The 21694-nt window shown below is 44.6% G+C and overlaps 1 protein-coding gene across 4 annotated transcripts in view; it reads right to left on the bottom strand.

Annotated features, from left to right (window-relative positions):
• ATPSCKMT (ATP synthase c subunit lysine N-methyltransferase) overlaps positions 1–21694 on the bottom strand; it is a 249332-nt gene that overhangs the window by 40027 nt on the left and 187611 nt on the right. For 3 of the 4 annotated variants that reach the window (XR_006702532.1, XR_006702533.1, XR_006702534.1), the window contains exons 5-6: positions 5745–5877; positions 1659–1748 (exon numbers count right to left, since the gene is read on the bottom strand). Coding sequence is in view for 1 of the 4 variants with exons in the window: in XM_045442131.1 (XP_045298087.1) it covers positions 5794–5877 (84 nt within the window). In the remaining 3 variants the exon portion in view is untranslated. Of the gene's footprint in view, positions 1–1658; positions 1749–2717; positions 2962–5744; positions 5878–21694 lie in introns of those variants that run through there. The other variant, XM_045442131.1, reaches the window with a different exon arrangement.

Here is a 21694-nt window from a genome sequence, read left to right as displayed (position 1 = left end):
ATTTCTGAGTCGGAAGCGCTAATGTCCCCTTCAGCAGGTGTCCAGAGAAGTCAAGTAGTGGTCAGGAGGGTCCCGTTCCCTTCACTCTGCCTGCTTTCCAGATGGGTTTCTCCAACCCTCATCACACTTGACTTTCCTTTCTTGCTCCAGTTCAGACAAGCCCTGGGGCATATAAGATGAGACAGCGATGCCTCCTTGCTGCCCCGCCCCCCCCAGGACTTCGTCTTCTCCATCCATTTCCTCCGGACAGCGTGGGACACAGGATAACGGACGCTACAGACTGCTGCCTGCCTTCACCCCAGGAACATCAGACTGACTCCCGCTTCTTCTGCCGGCCCCTCCCGCCTGTATAAGCAGACTGGTTCACCCCACGGCAGCCACAGGGTCTAAACCGATCTCCAGTGAAAGGGAGAACAAGATCAGAGACCGCTGTGCCCGCACAAACCACTTCATGGCTAGGCCAACACTCTAAGGGAAGCATTAAAAATACACACATTTCGAGAGGATGATTTCTCCATCTCTACAACAGAGCTCTAATAGTTGGTTTTCTTGCACATCATTTTTCCTAGTAATTAAAAATGATGGCACAGTATGTAAATGGCCTAAAATCTCAGTGATAGAGAGGGTGTTTGAGTCTCTTGTTTATAAATACTATCAGTTTCCTGGCAGTGAAGGAACTCAATTTACTAAGACCAGCAGAAAGCACTTATATGATAAACCTACTGTTCCGGTTTTCCTTAGAAACATTTGTAATCTACTCTATCAGGGATGGAGATTTTCTATTAAAAATATATCAACACCCTCATAAAGGCCATTTTCCCCTTGCAATTTATTCTGAGTAATAACATCCAAGCCATGAATTTGTTGACAATCAATTTTTTTGCTTCTCTATGCAATTCGGCTCAAGAGTACCTTCGGCTCAAACCCAAAATAACATTCAATTACCAGGTGTGGTGACTGCACCCCCTACGATGCTCCCTGTTTTGTGGTGACATATCTACATATCACCACTGGCCCTACAGCCTGAGCCTCGCGAGGGCTTGCTGTTCGACTTTAAATGGGTTTAATTGACTCCAAACATGAGAAATGTGAGTATTGAACCTCAACTACATCATGAAGAATGTCTCCAGGGTATAGACGTGTGAAAGAGTCACTTAGATGTTGATGAGGGGCGCCCTCTTGATCACGTTTTTCATCACAGAAAATACTGAAAGGCATGAAACCAGTGAGTCTAGCGGCTTGAGTAAAGAAACTCAAAGATGGGGATGCTCGAGGCTGCCTCCCGCTTCATTCTGGAAGGTTGCTGGGATGGACTGTGGTAATTATAGCTTTTATCCGCCCCGCCCTTTCCCTTCCCCCCCCCCAATTTCTTCCAGTAACGAAACCCCCTTGTGAGAAACTCTTTCCAACCAACGTATTTAAGACTTATGACTCAGGCTTGGTCCCTCCAGGAAACACAAGCCCCTGATGACCACAGTGATTACTTCAGGGACAGACACAGCCACTTGGGCCAGAGAAAGTGGTCCCCCTCCCCCAACAGGGACATGGCTGGCATCATCAGAAAGGAGACACCCTCCACGGATTGGTAGCATCATCACCGGGAAGACATGAGCCCAGGTGTGCCGGCAGCAACCTCTGACAACACATGGGCAACCTACCTGAGAAGGAGAGAATTCGAGAAGCAGATTCAGAAGGTGGAGAGGCAGAATCCTGACGTCACCGCACGCGCTCCTTGGACCTAGGCACTCCTGGATGCAAGAAACAAACGCTAAGTTAATTTGAGTTGTGTTTCTGTCGCTGGTAGCTAAAAATATCCTCACACAGACCCTGAGGACAAAATCACAACCTGTTTCTAGGCTAAACCAAAACTCTCATTTCTGCTACCCGCAACACTTCTGACACCAAATGTGTAGGCTCTACAGACCGAAAAAGGCTGATTCTAACTACCTGGCATCAGCCCAGACCCCACAGATTAAGGGCTGAGTCCCATAGGAATGCCCTCACTTCAGACACCAACCGAAAGTCTTGGCCTCTGACATTTTTGACCAACAGACTGGCTATAAATGAAGGGTTCCCATGACCCCCTTCTTGGGTTCAATAATTTGCTAGGAACAGCTCACAGAACTCAGGAGTGTTTGACTTACTATTTGGAGGTTTACTATAAAGGATACAACTCGGGAACAGCCAAATGGATGCACAGGGCGATGTGTAAGGGGGAGGGAGGGAGAGAGGCTTCCAACCCCTCTCTGGGCACAACTTGATGTACTCAACAACACAGAAGCTTTCTGAGCCCTGTTGTTTCAGGTTCTTGTGGGGGTTCCATTATGTAGGTATGATCGATTAAATTATTAATCACTGGTGATTAGCTTAATCTCCAGCCCCTCTCCATTCCCTGGAGATCAGGGGTATGGCTCAAAGTCCTACCCCTCTAATCCCAGGCTTGGCTTCTCTGGCAACCAGCCCCATCCTCCACAGTCACCTTAATAGTATAAACTCAGGTCTGGTTGAAAGGGCTTTATGATGAATCACGGAAGATGTTCCTCTCACTCTTAAATTCTAGGGATCCTAGGAGGTCTGTGCCAAGAATTGGAGATAAAGACCAAGGATATAACACTTATTATGTCACAATATTGTATAGGCAAATCTTGTCTGAGTTTTAAGGGTGACAACTTTCAGACCTTGGGTCATCGGCTAATTTCAATGCAAGAAGTAAGTAAAAACAAAGATTTTATTTTTCATTTTTTGCTTTTATTTTTGTTTTTATCTTGCCTTATTGGTGTTCTAAGAATGTTAAGATATACTAGGACGAGCAACAATCGGACATAAATTGTCTCAAAAGGCATTTCTTGAGCCGAGTTCTAAGGCGGCAAGGGTTCCCAGTGACGGCGTTGGTGAACAGGACTTTGTGCTCTGTGTTTGGACATTTGTGCTTCTCTGCTGTTGTTGTCCAGGGCCTGAAATCTGTGCAGAATCAAGAAAGTGTTGGCTCATCGTCAGAATCTGACCTGCTCGGATAAGGAAAGATGGTGGCCGTGGCAAGATCGCGGTTCCTGGCACGTGAACCATGGCTCATGGGCTATCTGGAGGCTGGTTTCTCCCAGCGCCGCTATTAATAAGATCATTGCTACATTTCCCTTTCTGACATGAATAATTTATTTGTGGCCACTCTCCCTGAAATCTCACAAGAGGTACAACTCCTTCCTTTTTGTTTTAAGAAAGGTGCTGTGGGGGCTCTTGAGGGACAGGGGTTTAAGCAAAAAATAAACTAACAGAAATCAAATGTAGTGGCATATGTCAACTCAGCAAATGTGAATTCAGTGTTTCTTTTAAGAACGACATCATGCTGGGGGAGGGTGCAAGGGAGGAAGAGACATACAGAAATGAACCACTACCCTGTCCTCACTGAGTATGCAGTCCAGTGGACGTGAGGGAAGGAGCTTAAGCAAGAGACGGAAGACAAATATATACATCTAAACAGTAAGACAGCAATCAATCAATCAATCAATCAATCAATAAATAAATAAATAGTAAGACAATAAAAATATGCCATAAGAAAAATAAAAGACAGCTAAAATACAGGTAAGCTAATATTTAATAGGGGAAAGATAGGGGCTTTTTCTGATGTATTTAGATGTGCATTTCCCAAAGTTTGTCCTATAAAACACTCGTCTGATGCGATGCACCTTGAAGAAAGGGTTCTACGGTCCAACATATTTCCGGGAAATGATGATTTCCATTATGTCACGATTATCCCACCTTACAAATCCCCAATATATTCTAGCTTATTCAAGGCTCTGATTAGTTCTACTGAAAGGAAACTATTTAACACAATATTTCCCAAAGTTACCTGACTATAGATATGATGGGAGTTCTCTATGGAAGATATTCCAAGTCATGCTAATGTATATCACATAAGGAAAGATTCCTGATTTCATGGTGCAGACCCAGACGTTCCATAAGATTGGATTTCTTTGAAATCCCACAGATTGTTACCTCAACTGTTGGCTTCAAATTAGTTAGTAAACCTGCTTTGTTCCACCAAAAGAGAAATGAATGAATAAATGAATGAATGAATGAATGAATGAATGTCATGACCTTTGCTAAGAGATGGTGCACATTCTACTAAAATTTCAGATGTGTTTAAAATTTGACAGGGGCTATAAACAGCAAAGAATGGATATCTTCGAATTTTTGTTTAAACAGAGGATTATACACACATATGTCTGTATACATATATATTTCACATGTATACATTTGTGTATAAATATCCATGTGTATTTCATCTGCCACGTGTACATATATATGTACGTGCATTTGTGTACATATCCCCTTCATGTGCTCACTGTGATCATTAAGAAGCACTTGCAAATTCATGCGGTTTTAAAAAAATTATCATCAAGATATGCTTTAACCCACTCTTCGTATTGTGAATGGCCAAGCTCTCATTTCAAAGAGGAGAAAGTAGATGGAAAGGAAGGGTGAGAGGGAAGCATCAAACAAAAGACTGGGGGTCACTAGGAACGTGGCCTAGTCGGTTTTGAGAACCAGAGGAAGGCCAAACACTGACATGATCCAGAAGCATGGGAGTGTTTATCACTTGACGATTGCTGTATATCTGTCTGTCGGTGCTGTTCTCACCTCGGAGCTGTCTCTGATTCCGCGACCTTGCTCAGAAACCCCCAGACGTCAGCACTCATTTAAGCTCTCTGGGAGGTACTGTCTTCAATGAAGACCTCTTGCTCATCATATCACCAGGGAGGGGGTTGCTCGGAATAGCCAAAATACAGATGCTGGCCTGCAGGGGATCTCCAGACAATAAACTGAAGCTTTGGAGCCTGGGATGGAGTAGGGGTCCTGATGCTCACTCCTTCTCACCTGTAGATTAAAAGCAGACGGGGAAATGGTCATAATGAGGATCAAGGAATCGGCTCCTCGCCTAAAACAGGACCGGACAACAGTCTGGGCTGAGGCTGCAGGAAGCCTTCTCTCTCCGGTGCTAGACCCTGAGACTTCCTCAGAAAAGTGCAGGAGCACAGGCCAACCCGGATTCTCATCACTGCACAGAGAAAGTGCAAGAATGAGGGAGAAGGCACCTGCTCCTAGGGAAGCCCTGAGCAGTAGGAAACAGGAAGTAGGAGAGCTGGTATTAGCCACTGCGCCAGAGCCAGAGAACCTCCCAGATACAAGCAGAGCCCTTGAACCTTGCCCTTCCCTCCTCAAACGGCACAGGCATGGACAGTGGCCATCCAGCTCCCATCCTAGGTGATGCCCCCTCCCTGGAGCCCATCAGCAGGGAGAGAGGATCCAGCCTACTCCCTCCAACACCCACCTTTTGTGGGGATCTCTCTGGAGACCCAAACAAGGGGAAAAGGTTTTCATCAGCAGCAAACATGCATACATATATGCATCCATCACAAGTGCAGTAAACCTGTCCCCTGTAGAATTTTGTATTTAAAAGGACATAGCTCTACCTGATTGGCAAGAAAAGGATTATCTTTCATCTAGAGATGGTCATCTCCAGATAGATGGACTGGGTTACTTCTCAAGAATTATGTTTCCCTGAGCCTTGCACTGGATGTCAACAACAGTATTAGGAACTGAGCGCCCACAGGGCAGGGTCTCTGCTTTGTAGAACACACAATAGTATCTGCACACTACATTTAGCAAAGTGGCTTAGACAGGCCAAGACATTTTGTAGAGTATAATTATGCGATCTGATGTTTGACTTATCTGCGAGCCCTCACCATATTTTGTCCCTTTTCAAGTCAGCAAGAGCTCTTCTTCTGGGTGGCTTCAGGTCACGTGTTTGAGATCCATTCTTCTCCCTTGAAGTAAGTAAGCTTCATTTGCCGGTTTCATGGAATTCAAGCAGAGGATCTGAAATACAAGACAGATAGGAGTTAACTTTCTCTGAACAATTTCAAAGAAGACTTAATGAATAACAATCAACTGGAACGAATACTTGATCGATCGACTGAGGTGATAAGCAGGAATAAAGCAAGAGCACAGCCCAGAAGCCCGCGCCAGGAAGAACCCTAAAGCTATCGACAAAACAGATAGGAAATGTAAAACATTTCAATCAGTACCAACTTTGGCAGATGAGTAAACGTTTGACTAATGCATCTTATCAGTTGTAAATCAGCTTTGAATGGCCATAAGATGTCATAAGACCATCTGAAAGGAAATTGAGGGGGGGGGGAGCCTAAGTCCAAAAAAAAAAAAATCATCATATTTTATGGCATTTGTACTGGAATTATGTCTAGAATAATGCAATTTCACAGCTATAATTCAAACTAGGTTTTAGTCTATTGGTTTAACTGCAGCACAGCTAAAATTTAGAAGTTTTTATAGTGCTCAATCCTACATAATGGTGGATAGAAAACTTAGAATTCAATTACAGTACAGGAGACAGTGCTCCTTTCTTCCCTTCACAATGGACTTCATTTGGAGACCTACTAAATAAATAGCAGCTTCCAAATTTCTAACCCAATGAATATACAAATGGGGTGGCTTACTAATCCAAAAGCACTATCAAGAGATGCAGAGAATATTAAATGCAGCATAGGAACATTACAAAAAAAGTAATTCTCTAAAAGAGTAACTCTTGTTCAGGTAAAATATATCCTGATCCTGACATAGTTTTAAATATATTACACGATAAGGAGCACCAGGGTGGCTCAGTCAGTTTAGCATCCAACTCTTGATTTCGGCTCAGGTCATGATCCCAGGGTTGTGGTGCTGGGCTCTGTGCTGAGTGTGGAGCCTGCTTGAGATTCTCTCTCTCTCCCTCTCTCTCTCCCCTTCTCCCCCACTTGCTTGCTCTCTCTCAATCTCTCTCTATAATAAAAATAAATATAAAAAATCTTAGGGTGCCTGGGTGGCTCATTCGGTTGAGCATCCAACTTCAACTCAGGTCACGATCTCACGGTTCTGAGTTCGAGCCCCCCATCAGGCTCTGCGCTGCCAGCTCAGAGCCTGGAACCTGCTTCAGATTCTGTGTCTCCCTCGCTCTCTGCCCCTCCCCCACTCGTGCTGTCTCTCTCTTTCAAAAATAAATAAATATTAACAGAAAAGAATTGTTTTAAACCTTAAATATATCCCATGATTAAATAATTATACAAATTCCTATAAATTAACAGGTGGCATCAGAATGAATCTAGAAAGGATCCAGCTGAGAGCTAGAGGTCTCACTTTTTATCTTGAAGAAACTGGAAGGGAGAAGAAACACTAGGCCCCCAGGATCCCGGCACATCTGGACACCAAGGACAGCTATGCACTTGCAGCTACTTCAAGGGGCATCTGCTGCCCTAGAGATGGGCAACTTTGCTTTCTCAGAAAAAGAGAAAGGGATTACAGGATTATTTAGAGTTCAGTTTGAGAGATTATCTAATTCAAATGTCTCAGTTTGGTCCAAGAAAATGGCTTGCCCAAGATCAGAGAGCGAATTCTTGGCGACCTGACCTACCTAGAGCCCAGCCTCCTGATTTCCAGGCTCTGATGGCTTATCCTACACTAGAGCCAAGCATGGCCTTCTCTCCTGGGATGGGCATCCCCTTACGACAACCTTCTCTCCTCCAGGCCCTGGATGTCTTTGGCTGGCTGAGCTGGCAGGAACCACAAGAGCACCTCGCCATCATATCTGAATCTCAGAATGGGTCAGCAGTCGGTTGTGGAACAGGTCTTGACTCAGAGGATTCCACTGAGCGGTAAGTTCCAGCATGTCACGTATATTAATGTCGGTCTGGGAGTTTCTGCATACAGTGCTTTGTCAATATACATGCATTATGCATCACGCCTGCTCAGTGAGCTAGCTGGTGTGCGAAGAACCAAAGGCTGTAGCGGCACAGCTGATAACTTCAGTCACTGTGAGCCCCCCAGGCAATGACTTGTAGCCTTCAACTATGGTCTTGCCATTCCTACCCTGGGCAGTATAAAACGGATTATTTTGAAACCAAATATTTAATATTTAAGAAAGGACATACATAGTAAATATGAAATATGCAATAGATTTGTTTAGCCCATTAACAAAAGCACATTTCCTTCTTGGAGTTAGCCACACGGAGTGGGGGTTGGGGTTGGGGGTGGGATGCAAATTTATGCAAATTAGCATTGTGCCAAGAGCCTTGATTTATTTCAAAACCATGAAGATTCCATTGCTCTTGGTAAACCTTAGAGATTTTCTTTAAAGGAATCATTTGTTTGCTATTGTACTGAACGATGCTTTATCGTGTGTGTGTGTGTGTGTGTGTGTGTGTGTGTGTGTGTTACACACACTTTAATTTAGTCTTATAGCCTCTCATCCTCGCTATCGATTTTTATTAGTTTGGTTTCCTATGTATTCAAAGAGATTTGTAAGTCAAATCCACTTTCTGTTTTTAAGGATGCTTTATGTTTTAGGAATTAAATAACGCATTTTTATTTTTTAAATGTTATGTCATGCTGTGCTCACCGCAAGTGTATCTGCCACCTGCCCCCATATGACACTATTCCAACAACATTGACTTTCTTCCTTCTGTTGTACCTTTCACCCCCGTGACTTATTCATCCCATAACTGGAAGCCTGTATCTCCCTTTCCCCTTCACCCATGCCCCCATTATTAAAATACTGTACTGTTAAATGAGTTTTTAAAACATAAACTAGATACTATACCGACCGTTTAAAAGGGAAAAGGGATTATCACAAGTGTGTTTGCATCCCACTCAAATCAAGTATGTGCAATGAACTCCGTGGCAGAGTGTTCCAGGACGGAGCAGTAGAGAAAAGCTACCTGTGGTACCGAGAGATTGCCACTGGCTTTCTCATGATCCCCAAGTAGGGTCACGTTCCTTGCAAATTCTGAGGGCTGACTGACGCAGCAGGCATGATGACGGCTGCCACCAGCAGGGAATCCAGCTGACATGCCAGCTGCGCTCACTCGAGGCCGGAGCCTGTGCGAGGCTTCCTCTCACTGCAGACGGCATTCCTTCTCCTTGGCCAGGAAGTCTTGTCCGTGGTGGGTCATTTTCTCAGATACATGGATCCGATAAGGGTAAAGAAGCTGTGAGTTCTTTGGTTCTGTGTAGCAGACCCTTTTTTTAAATCCGTGGTTAGCACCGAATCCTAGTACCTGGGGTCAGATTCCTAGTTCCAGGGGTCAGAGAAGTGAGTAACTAACTTTACCAAATTGCTGGTGCTCTGGAAATCAGGCAATGGTAGAAACCTAACCACTAGCCCCTTAGGCAAGATACCGGGGGAGAATATGTTTTCATAAGGAGATTAGGCATCAGACTTTGTTTTTGTTTTTCATTCCTAATCAAATGAATGAATGTCCCAGGGCTCTACGCTGAAGTCGACCAACACACCAACATAAAAGAAATGAAAACACCCGAAGGTGTTTCACATCCTGCCAGCTGGGTTGATATTGTCTCGAGTCCCCAGTAACTCCTGCCTCTGCACTTGTCCTACGGCACCTGGGGAGCACACCTAGGGAGCACCCATGGGTGTCCTACGGCAGGTGAGCCACTCTGGAATCCACAGCCCACCCCACCGGCCCTCACTTGAATGGGCTCCTCTCATCTCCTTCAGGGGGCTTCAGAGAAATTCAGAAGGTGTCACTGAACACTACAGAGGAAAGCAAAGCTTCCTAGAAAAGTATGGATGTGAGCTGGACCTCAAAACACGGTGCATAAAATGACCTCACTTACTGTAGATCAGTGTTCCTCAACCTGCTTTTCATCATCACCTCTCGCCCCACAAGGAGCCTTTTTAGCTTTTTCCTAATCGCCCTTCCCCAAGACATTTTAGTGCCTGTATCTCTGGTTATGCACCTTGACCCTGTAAAAGGTCCACAAACCATTGTAATATCTACGATTTTTTTCACTCCCCACCTTAAGAATCAATTTTTGCCTCCTGGGGGGTAAGTATCACTGTAGAGAATGCACATCACATGTGTTTCCCTTGTATAAATGATGACATTCTTCTGATATCCTACCGTGGGTAGTCAAATTCCCCTTTAAGAGAGATCTTTTTCAGTGTGGGTTACTTAAGAGAATGTGTGAATCCTCTTAGGGGAAAAACGGGAGTCCCCCAACAAATGAGCCTTAAGTTGGCAAAAGAGGAGATAGTTCATCTCCGCCATGCTTTGCTTTTTAGATCTAGACGCCAAGGAGTCCAGATGTCTTAGAAGGCTGGGAGGCGGCCCCTAACTCATGGAGAGAAGCTGAGCAGCAGAAAGAACAACCTTCTTGGAGCAGGCATTCCCCAGAGATGGGAAACACCGTTTGGTGAGCTGGATCATTATTTTACATCACTCTGTACCTACCCACGTTCACTGTCTCCGAATTTGTGAGTCAGCAAGAGTAGGAAAGTGAGCCGAGGGGGTAAGTCAGGAGAGCGGGCCCGTCAGGACACGTTCAATGGAATCAGTGAGGGCCACTCACTCCTTTTCCTGGAGAAGTATAGACAGCTTCATAAAGGAGACGGAAACCAAACACTGCCTATGTCTCAATGTTGCATACAACCGTAGCAAGTGCTTACATCCTTGACCTTAACTAAACCAAACTAGCCTCCTCCTCCCTTTACTTATTCCCTCAACAAATATTTTGAGTGCCAAGTATCTGTGAATACTGTAAAAATGCAAAAGTCAAGAGGGATCCACTTTTCCCCCCGAAGAGCCTACAGCCCACAGGGAACGTTCAGATGATCGGATTACTAGAATTGGTGGGTAGTGCAAGGTTTCCTGGAGTATTTGCTCCAGCTCCCCATATTGCAACACCCCCCCCTCTCCGAGACATTCAGTGTTTGTTGTTCTTCAAGGATGAACTCACTCTTTGGGGGACTTCATTTCGTTTATACTTCCAAATCCATTGTTTCTCAGGAGCATAACCAGGTGTCTTAAAGTCAAGCTGCTACCTAAATTAAGGCCTCTTCCCTCATTGCACTCTCCCCACAAAATCAGTGATTACAATCAAAGAAACAATTACCTTTCACAAGATTTGCTTTTAATTAACCTGGCTGTACCTCCTTGAAAATGCCACTACTAAGAGCACATCTAATGAGTCCTCCTGCCGTGGTAGTTGCAAGAACAGACAGACAATAAGCAAATGGCCTGATGGTGGTTCCTTCATCCTCCACACCTTAAATCACAAGAGACTCAAGTCTGCACACGGGATCCCGGGAACTGGGCCTTGCTCCAGACAGCTTTTGAGGACACGGGGTTGTTCGGATAACAGGAGAGAGGGGGCTAGTCCTGTAAGATGGAAATGCTCCTTGGGAAGAGCTGAGACTTTTTTCCTGGCTTGTTCTTAAAAGTATTATGTCAGGGGCGCCTGGGTGGCGCAGTCGGTTAAGCGTCCGACTTCAGCCAGGTCACGATCTCGCGGTCCGTGAGTTCGAGCCCCGCGTCGGGCTCTGGGCTGATGGCTCAGAGCCTGGAGCCTGTTTCCGATTCTGTGTCTCCCTCTCTCTCTGCCCCTCCCCCGTTCATGCTCTGTCTCTCTCTGTCCCAAAAATAAATAAACGTTTAAAAAAAAAAAAAAAAAAAAAGTATTATGTCAGCTTCATAAGGTGTTGTCATGACATTCTCCCAATCTGTTGACCTTTTCACATCATTAGAACAAACCTGAGTCAATAGATCCCCTCGAGCCAGCCTCCACAGCCAACCTTAGCCACGCGGCCGCCGAGCACAAGCCTGCTAAATCTGCTTGTTCTGTTTAGAAGCTACAGAGGTGGGCACGGTGGCTAGCCTCCTGAATGATTCTTCGAGAAACCCAATTCTGAAAGTCCTTTTTTTTTTTTTCTACAGAAGCTTACCTACTGAGCACTTCTACATTGTCAACACATCTCTCCAGCAGGAGACCTGTGCTTTAACAGGTTGTCCTAAACATCAGACACCATAGCCTCCTCCAATGACCATCACCAAGTCGCACTCCTCTCTTGTAGTAGAATTCTTAGACATCCCTACCTTATCAGTAGAATGGCAGAAGTGTGCAGAGCAGGAAGAATTTGGGCTGCAAGTGTGTTTCCCTAGTATGGTTCTCAGCTTCCATAATTCTAGGCAACTATGCTGGGAAATTTTCCTGGAAGATTAACCATTAACTTTATCCTTTATCCTTGGTAGATCCAACACTGTGTATCAGCCCGGCCTCTAACACTGGAGACTGAATTCCTTTTGAACATTCTGAATTCTTGAGCCCTCCCAGGGCAGTTGCTGGGTTTCAGAACTTGACTTGGGGTGGCTGGGTGGTTCAGTTGGTCCAGCTCTTGATTTCAGCTCAGGTCATGATCTCACAGTTCGTGAGTTTGAGACCCACGTTGGGCTCTGAGCTGACAGTGCAGAGCCTGCTTGGGATTCTCTGTTTCCCTCTCTCTGCCCCTCCCCTGCTTGTTCTCTCTCTCTCTCTCTCTCTCTCTCTCTCTCTCTCCCAAAATAAATACATAAACATTAAAAAAAAAAAAAACTTGGAGACTCTCCGTGTCTGTAAAGCAATGTGTGGCAACTGGCTCTCCACCTTCTGGACACCTACTGCTTTTCTCCACTTCTCCACTACAGTTACAAGTAAGTTACTCCCATGGTAGAAAAAAAAATCATCTAATTAAAAGTATATCTCTCATTTGTCCTTTAGAAAAGTTCCAGAATTCCATCCGACCCCCAAATTCCATCAGTTCAAACAAGAAAAAAAAATGTATTGCCATGTAAATGAATCACCTCACAAAAACATGATATAGACTACTTTTCTTTGATAAATTTACCCATCGTCTCATATTTTCCAAAGATGAGCAAAGAGCCTCCGTTAACTCTCTTCCCTTGTTTCATTTAATTTGAGCTCAAATTTAAATGCAGTGGTTCCCTTAGAAACTATCGCAACCTGAAACTTTTATGACCAGTCTCTAGCTACAAACTCAAGCTTATTCACGAACGTAAGTTTTAACATAATGTTGAAATAGAACTTAAAAACTGAGATTCTAGTGTTTTTATAATAAGGACTTATTAGTAAAGAAATGAAAAAGATAAGGAAATAAAGTTTTGTATATGAAACGAAGTATGCTGTTTCATAAAAGCCATACCTCTGAAATGTATTATATAAGTAGCTGAACATGCTGATGTCTCTTGAAATTTGCTGAGAATAAATTTGAAATTGCATTTCCATGGAAGTAATTGCCTATCCTCTAGAGCAATGGTTTCTAACTTCTTCAAAGATCCTTTTTGAATACCAAGAAATTTTAGCAAGACCTCCCACATGATCAGAAAAAGGCAGAGCGCATGTGGAGAGAGACTCACAGGTCTTTGCCTTAACTTCACAGTCCGCCAGTCTGGTCTCACCAGCTGGCTTTCACAGATCCTGTGCGCCGATAGCCATAAAATTATCCAGAAATGACGGTCCCTGTGCAAACATTCTAGAACGAGTTCGTGGCTTACATTAAAGCTTCAGAGATCACTGTGTCTACACCAGATTTGCCTGCGCCAGGAAACAAATGTCCTCCTTTCTTTCTTTTAGTGTCCATGCATAGTCTACTATTGATGTGTTACACCCCCGAAATTTACCTTTCTAGTACTGCCTAATTAAATCTAAAACCTGTTCACCTTCTTCTCAAGCGTAGGGTTGAGCTGTAAGAATGCAGAGAATTCAAGAAGGACCTTTCTATATGCAAATAATAAGTGTGATAACTTATCATCCCCTCCATGGGGATGATTATCCACATAAATCTTAACAATGCCATTGAGAGCTGCATTAAATCATCCCACTGGTCTGTCGCACTGTGGGTGAGAAGCTGGCATTTTTATACATTTAACCCTATTGCACTTTGACAGGAAATCACACCCTGTCCGTATGCACGATCTCTGCAAGAAACCCAGGTCAGAAATGAGCGAGGCCCAGCCCCACCTGGCTGGTGGGCACAGGCATGCAAAGTCATGCTGCTTCCCAACCCCTTGTGCCACCGAAGTTGCCTCTACAATGAACGTGTTGCCCTTTGGAGAGGGGATTTTCTAATTTCCACACTCTCTGGGAGATCTTCCCCCTGACAAACAGGAATTCTGCAGGCTCTTGTTTAGAAATTGTTCTTCCCTGGCCTCTGGCATGCCTCACGACTTATGTATCATTCCGCGTCTGCCTGTGGGTCACAGAATCGTAGACATTATCTGGATGGCATGAATTCAGAGGATCCACAAACTTGAATGGGGGGAAATGTTACAGCTTTATTTTCACGAATCTCTAACTGGAATTTAGCATTTCCTTCAAATGTGAATGCAGACAACAAACCACAGTTGTCTTGGAGACATTATCACCAAGAGAAATCACAGGTGTTTTCATATCACATTAATGCTGCACGGATATTTCAAAATATTTACTGTTGTCACTATTTCAAAATGCAGGTAGCTGTTAGACCTGCCATGAGAGTTTGAGCTTGCTTTTCGTATAGTTACAAAGAAGCCTACATATCACTAAATCACCAATTTGATACATATATTTGCTAATTATATTTTAACAAAATTGGTTGCCGTCGTAATCCTTTGTATTTTATTTTGTGCACTTAAAAACATAATTTCCTTTGCCTGCTGAGACGTGTTGAGTAAGAAGTTGCTGTGGCTGAAGTAAAAGAGGTTGTTGCCTGTTTTCTCCTCTACAGTTTTGATGGTTTCCTGTCTCACATTTAGGTCTTTCACTGGGACCCCATCGAGATAAAAAGCTTCTGTACAGCAAAGGAAACAATCAACAAAACCAAAAAACAACCGATGAAATGGGAGAAGATATTTGCAAATGACATATCAGATAAGGGGTTAGTATCCAAAATCTATAAAGAACTTACCAAACTCAACACCCAAAAAAACAAATAATCCAATGAAGAAATGGGCAGAAGACATGAATTGACACTTTTCCAAAGAAGACATCCAGATGGTCAACAGACACGTGGAAAGATGCTCAACGTCACTCCTCATCAGAGAAACACAAATCAAAACCACACTGAGATACCACCTCACGCCGGTCAGAATGGCTAAAATGAACAACTCAGGAAACAACAGATGCTGGAGAGGATGTGGAGAAACGGGCATCCTCTTGCACTGTTGGTGGGAATGCAAACTGGTGCAGCCGCTCTGGAAAACAGTGTGGAGGTCCCTCAAACAATTAAAAATAGGACTACTCTACAACCCAGCAATAGCACTACTAGGAGTCTATCCAAAGGATACAGGAGTGCTGATGCATAGGGGCACATGTACCCCAATGTTTATAACAGTGCTTTCAACAATAGCCAAATCATGTCAAGAGCCCAAATGCCCATCAATTGATTAATGGATAAAGAAGATGTGGTTTATATATACAACGGAATAATATTTGGTAATAAGAAAGAATGAAATCTTGCCATTTGCAACAACTGGAGGATACTGGAACTGGAGGGTGTTATGCTAAGTGAAATAAAACGTCAGAGAAAGGCAGACATCATATGTTTTCACTCATATGTGGAGTTTGAGAAACATAACAGAAGACCGTGGGGGAAGGGAAGGGGGAAAAATAGTTTCCAACAGAGAGGGAGGCAAACCGTAAGAGACTCTTATACAGAGAACAAAACCGAGGGTGGATGGAAGGGGTGGGGAAGAGGGGAAAATGGGTGATGGGCATTGAGGAGGGCACTTGCTGGGTGGGATGAGCACTGGATGTTGTATGTAAATGGTGAATCATGGGACTCTACTCCTAAAACCCTGGGCACACCGTATATCCTGTATGTGAGCTAACTTGACAATAAATGATATGTAGGGGAGAAATATTCAAAATACATACATACATACATACATAAAAACATTATTAGGAGGGGCATCTGGGTGGCTCAGTTGGTTAGGCATCTGACTCTTGACTTCGGCTCAAGTCATGATTCCAGGTCCTGTGATGAGCCCTGAATCAGGCTCCACGCTGAGTGTGGAGCCTGCACAGGATTCTCTCTCTCTCTTTCTCGCCCTCTGCCCCTCTCACCCACTTGTGCACGCACACGCGCGCTCTCTCCCCGTCTCTCTATAATTAATTAATTAATTGACTAACCAATTAAAACACTCTTTGGAGAAAGGGTCCCTGGGACTCATCAGAGGCTCTAGGTCATAAAGAAAAGTAAGAATTCTTGCCTTGAAGGTGTGAGTCCTTGAATTTTCACTGCTGCTGCCACATCCTTGATCACCCTGTGCTTGGCTCCGTTGCTCTCAAAGCCCCACTGCTCTGCCCTACGGCCTCTCATGCTTCTGTATATAAGGCTGGTCCTGTTTGACCTCCACAAGCAAGAGACATTGTGGGCAGAAGCTCTGTCCAGGAGGACCCGTCCTGACAGTCACCCTTTATCGATTCTTTCCTGGCATCTTACTCTTGGAGGAGTGGCACGAACTTCAGAGAGCACACAGAAACATTCCTTGTCGCCTCATGCATTTCGACCAAGTGTTAAGAGGCCCTTACAGAACATTTGATCTGCCTCCTAATTCCGCAGTCAAGTCAATGGAACCCCCGATGGCAAAATGAACCCGCCTCAAAATCCCACAGCAAATTAACTGTCCCGACGCCCAGGAAAGTTCTCTTCTGTATACTACACACACACAGAGATAACAACAATGACGGGCATTTACATCGTGCTCACGCCGTACCACGCACTCTTTTAACTGCTTTACATATATTAATTCCCTTAGTTATCATTATGAATCAATTAGGTATGTTCTGTGATTACCCTCACTTTACAGATGGGGAAACTGAGGCCCAGAGTGGTGAAGAGACTAACTAGGTTACACAACCAGTGAATGATGTAGCCAACATTCAAATCAGGCGGTGAGACTGCTCTCAGCTCTGAACCATCCTGCCTCTCCAGCTAACCTCCACCAGTCCCACCATGGCTGATGACAAAACCACGCAGAAACAGGGCAGAGGTGACCTCATTAGGCTTCAGTCCCCTTATCTTATAAAACAAGGACAGAAAAGACCTATCTTGCAAGGCTGGTCTGAAATGGAAATAAAACATATATATCAATGCTCAATGTGTTCAACGCATAAGTTCCTAAAATGGTAGTTGTTTTCATTTGTGGCAAGGTGGACACAAAATACTGTGGACAAAGACGAAGCAGGTGGTGATGGCCAGACCTTCAGGAGAGGGGGAATGAGCAGAAAACTGTGGCCCAAGTGGAAGAGAAGTTGAGTAATCCAGCCCACATTTGCAAAGACCTACTAGACATCTCCAAACTCCTAAGGATTAAGACTCGAGGGGCACCTGGGTGGCTCAGTCAGTTAAGCGTCTGACTTTGGCTCAGGTCATGATCCCACAGTTTGTGGGTTTGACCCTTGTGTCAGGCTCTATGCCGACAGCTCAGAGCCTGGAGCCTGCTTCGGATTCTGTGTCTCCCTCTCTCTCTGCCCCTCCCCCACTCGCGCTCGCACGCTCTCTCTCTCTCTCAAAAATAAATAAACATTAAAAAAATTAAAAACCTATATATTGCCTCTTTCCCCCCAAATTCATCCCTGCTCCTGTATTCCTTTACTCAGTGGAAGTTGCTACATTCAACTTCTTTCTTGCCCTCCTCCTCCCATCCCACCCACAAACCCTGCCAACCTGCTCCAGAAATAGCTCCTACAACTCAAAATATGACTCAAACACTGAATTTAACTCCTTCTCAAAATTAGCACCAGCTGACCAAAGAAAATCTGTATCAATGCTGGAAAATTGGAAAGGTTGAAAATGACATTCAAATGATATTCAAGGATTTTCCAAGCAATATAGTAACGTGAGACCAGCCACAGACTAGAATACTCTGGGCCCACCACTGCCAAATGCAGAGAAAACCCACTTGGGAACAGGTGGGAACACAGGCAGGGAGCCCCAGCTAAGTCCCACCAGCAACTCCTAGCTTGGAGAGCATGAGGGATGATGGGTTTTTGTTTTGCCTACTTCCCTTCCTTCTTTGGGGAAACTGTACATCTCCCTCTGGGCCCCCAAACATAGGACCTGCCACATCCTGACCACAGAGCTGAGTGCGTGAGCAAGCTTGGTCACACGGACTCCCTCTTGGGAGCTCAACTTTGAGGGATACATGACGGACAGAAGGCATCTGGCGTTGAATCATCAGGTTGACAGCCACACCCTGGAGAGGTGGTCCAGAAGCTCTTGCTTCTAAGATCCCTAGAACTGCACGATGTCCTTTCCTCCTGAGGCCTAGTGGCTCCATCTTCCCTGGACTCCATGAGATGTTCAGTATCCTGGGTGTTTACTGTATTATTACACTTCATAACATACACGTACACTACGTACATCCTTCTACATGGATCAATATTTCTTAATCAGTGTTAAAGAAGAAAACAGCAATTCCTAAAAGAGGTTTGCTTCCAGGCAGTGGGATGGAACTCACTGCAGACTCAAATGAGAGGAAAAACTCATGCACTCGTCCTTCTAAAGACAATGGAAACCATGAAAATGACTTAGGCTAAGGAAACATAAAGTTTAGCCAAGGAGGGAGGGAAGTTAGTGCAATCCCAGTGAGGTTGAGGGCTTTGCTCAACTCAGTTAACTCAGTAATTGGTGAGAGTTCATTTGAACCCTTAGGACATTCCATTTGATGGGTGTGAACTAGGAGTCCCCACAGTCCCCCTACGAAGGACCATAAAAAGACTTCGCGTGTCCATCTGAAGCACAAAGGGCCCGGGCATCCAGAGCATGAGTCCCAGAGGAAATTCTCCTAAAGAGAACCAACATCTTTCTGCTTAGGACGAGAATCCCAATATACCCGGAAACAGTGAATTACTGAGCTCAGGCTGCCAGAACAAAATACCATAGACTGGGGGGGTTAAACAACAGACAATTATTTCTCACAGTTCTGGAGGGTGGAAGTCCAAGATCTAAGTTGCCAACATGCTCAGGTTCTGGTGAAAGCCCTCCTTCCTGCTTGCAGAACACCCTGCCTTCTCACTGTGTCAGCATGATGGGAAGGGAGACAGAAAGACGTTGGGAGGGAAAGAAAGAGGAAACTCCGTCGTGTCTTCTTACATGGTCACGAATCCCATTATGAGGGATCTATCTTCATGACCTCGTCTAAACCTAATTACCTCCCAAGGGCCCCACGTCCTAATGTGATTTCATTGGGGTCGGGCTTCAACACATGAATTTGGGTAGGGGCTTGGGACACAATTCAGTCCAGAGCAAATGATAAAACTACTTTTCCACTGAGTATCATTTAACCCTTGGAAGAACTTAAAATATGTATAGCCCATCTTAAAATACTCCCACATAGACAAGTTACACCGTGGGCATGCTCAGTGGCCTTCTGGAGAACCCCAACCCTTGGCTGGTGTTCTCACTGGCAAAGCCACACACACCAAGATGGCTGCAGCAAGAGTGTCAGCCTCGCAATTCTCCATCCACATGCAAGGATGCTCTAATTAATATAGAGAGGGTCAGAAAGGGATTTTTTGTTGGGAAAATGAGTGGTTCTCAAGCTACGTGACTGAACAAAATATGTCAGTAATAACCTCCATGCTTCGTGAACAGCATAGACCAGGAACTCAGTAAATGGTACCACTGCCATTGGATGCCATAAGACTCCCATGTCCTGCCCCTGTATTGGGAAGACTCTGGCCTGCGGGTAATGTCATATCTTCCTCCATGAACCTTCTGCAGTGTGATCAGACCACCCACGAGACAGAGAACTTGGGTTTCACCAAGCTCACAGACTTGGTAATAGGAGTTTGTTTTTATAAATACCAGTAAGGAAGGTTTGGCTTAAGACCTCCCTTCCTGTAACCTGGCTGAACCATGATTACCCCACCTGCAAGAACCAGTTCTCCGTAGGCTAGAATATCAACGCTCATATGTTACAATGGGGAACAACCTACGTATATCTCGTATGTGAAGTGTTTTTGGATAATTTGGTCTATCGGAACGAGCAAATTCTCTTTGTGGTTCCATTAAAATGTGCAATTTACTTCAGACGTGAGATTTTAAGCTGAAAGAATTTGGCTAGGTTTGTAAATAGCACTGGGATGCTTAAGAGAACTTGAGATTTACTATATCCATAAGTTTAATTTATCACATCAACGACATAGGAGAAATCAAATGTATTATATTTATAAATGCAGTAAAAATGTTTAAAGGAATTTAATTAACCAAGTTGTAAAGGGGGCTGATTATTTAAGGCAGTTTTGTCTGTTCAACTGGAACACTAATAAAAGCACCCTTGAATAGGATTGTTAAAATTCAATGGATTTATAAAAAGAACGATCAGATTTACAAGCAGGACTTAGAAGCTTAAAGAAAACAAGAATTTTACATTTTTTTATTTGAATAAATTGAAAATTAATCTGAAAGTCTAAATAGATGTAAGTCAACCCTTTCAGGGAGGGGGAAAAAAGTCATGTTAAAGACCCAAACACTCATACCAAGAAATCAGAACTTTTAGGGGCACCTGGGTGTCTCAGTGGCTTGAGTGCCTGACTTCGGCTCAGGTCATGATCTCACAGTTCGTGGGTTCAAGCCCCGCCTCGGGCTCTGTGCTGACAGCTTGGAGCCTGGAGCCTGCTTCGGATTCTGTGTCTCCCTCTCTCTCCACCCTGCCCCCACCTGTGCACTCGCTCTCTCTCTCTCTCTCAAAAATAAATAAATAAACATTTAAAAAAAACAAATCGGAACTTATAAATCACTATCCATTTTGATGCTGGCATTATTTTCCCACAGAATGAACCAGTTCTAGGATAGTTGTGACTGTGCACCCTTAAATAGTAAAACAATCTTGAGAATGTATCTTCGATATACATATATTTATTGACACCCTGCAGTGCACACTGTGAGGCCCCGCCCAGAGCCCCCTTTGATGAAGGACATGTTGCCCAGCTGCTCAGAGTGCTGCGGGCAGGCGGCCTCAGTGGTCAGACCCTTGAGGGATGCCCGAGCTACACAGGACCTGGCTGACTGCACAGGTCCTACCCGGAGACTCTGCCATGAAGGGCTGGCCAGCCGGGACCGGCTCCGGACGACTCTGAAGGTCATCCTAGCCACCTGAGCTCTGCCCAGGGGTGGCCAGAGCTGCTACGGGGTCTGCATCAGAGCTGACCCAGGCCCCTGCCCCATCCCTCTTCCTACAGCTCCCTCCCACAGAGGTCAGGGCCCAGGACGCCCCCCAAATAAACGCCCTGAATGACCAACCCCTTCCCAGGGGCTGCTCCCGGGAAGCCCAACCTGTAACACAAACTGTGCCCAAGCCTCTCAATCGCTTTGTTAACCAGGAGACAAGTTTAATATCCTTACGGTTTTCATATCTTCAGAGTGGGAAAGAGAAGTGAGGAGACCAGAATTCTGGTGAGCCATAAAGTATGGCTAATGGAGAGATTACCTGCTAGATGGTCTATCCTTACAGGGGAAGACTCCATCACGGCCTACATAACATACTGTGCTTCATCTTAAGACACATCTCTTCACATATTACTGTCTCTGGCTTTGCTCCCGGCGAGGCGACTGGTCTTAGGTCACTGCCATCACCCACACAAAAACAGGCATCAAAACTATCAGCATCAAACCCTGCAGGGTGGACATCTGCTTCCAGGAAGGGAGTAGATGTACTTTTCCTGACTCCTTCCACTAAGTACAACGAAAAACCCTGAACATTACACAGAAAACAAATATAAAGAGGCTCTGAACGATGGAGAAAAGGCATACACACTGGATGAATCTCTAGTTATGCTAAGTGGGGGAAAACCCATTTCAAAATGT

Source organism: Leopardus geoffroyi, chromosome A1, assembly GCF_018350155.1.
Source record: "Leopardus geoffroyi isolate Oge1 chromosome A1, O.geoffroyi_Oge1_pat1.0, whole genome shotgun sequence".
NCBI lineage: Eukaryota > Metazoa > Chordata > Mammalia > Carnivora > Felidae > Leopardus > Leopardus geoffroyi.
The sequence above is the reverse complement of the archived record's forward strand: the minus strand, read 5'-3'. Positions and strand labels throughout refer to the sequence as shown.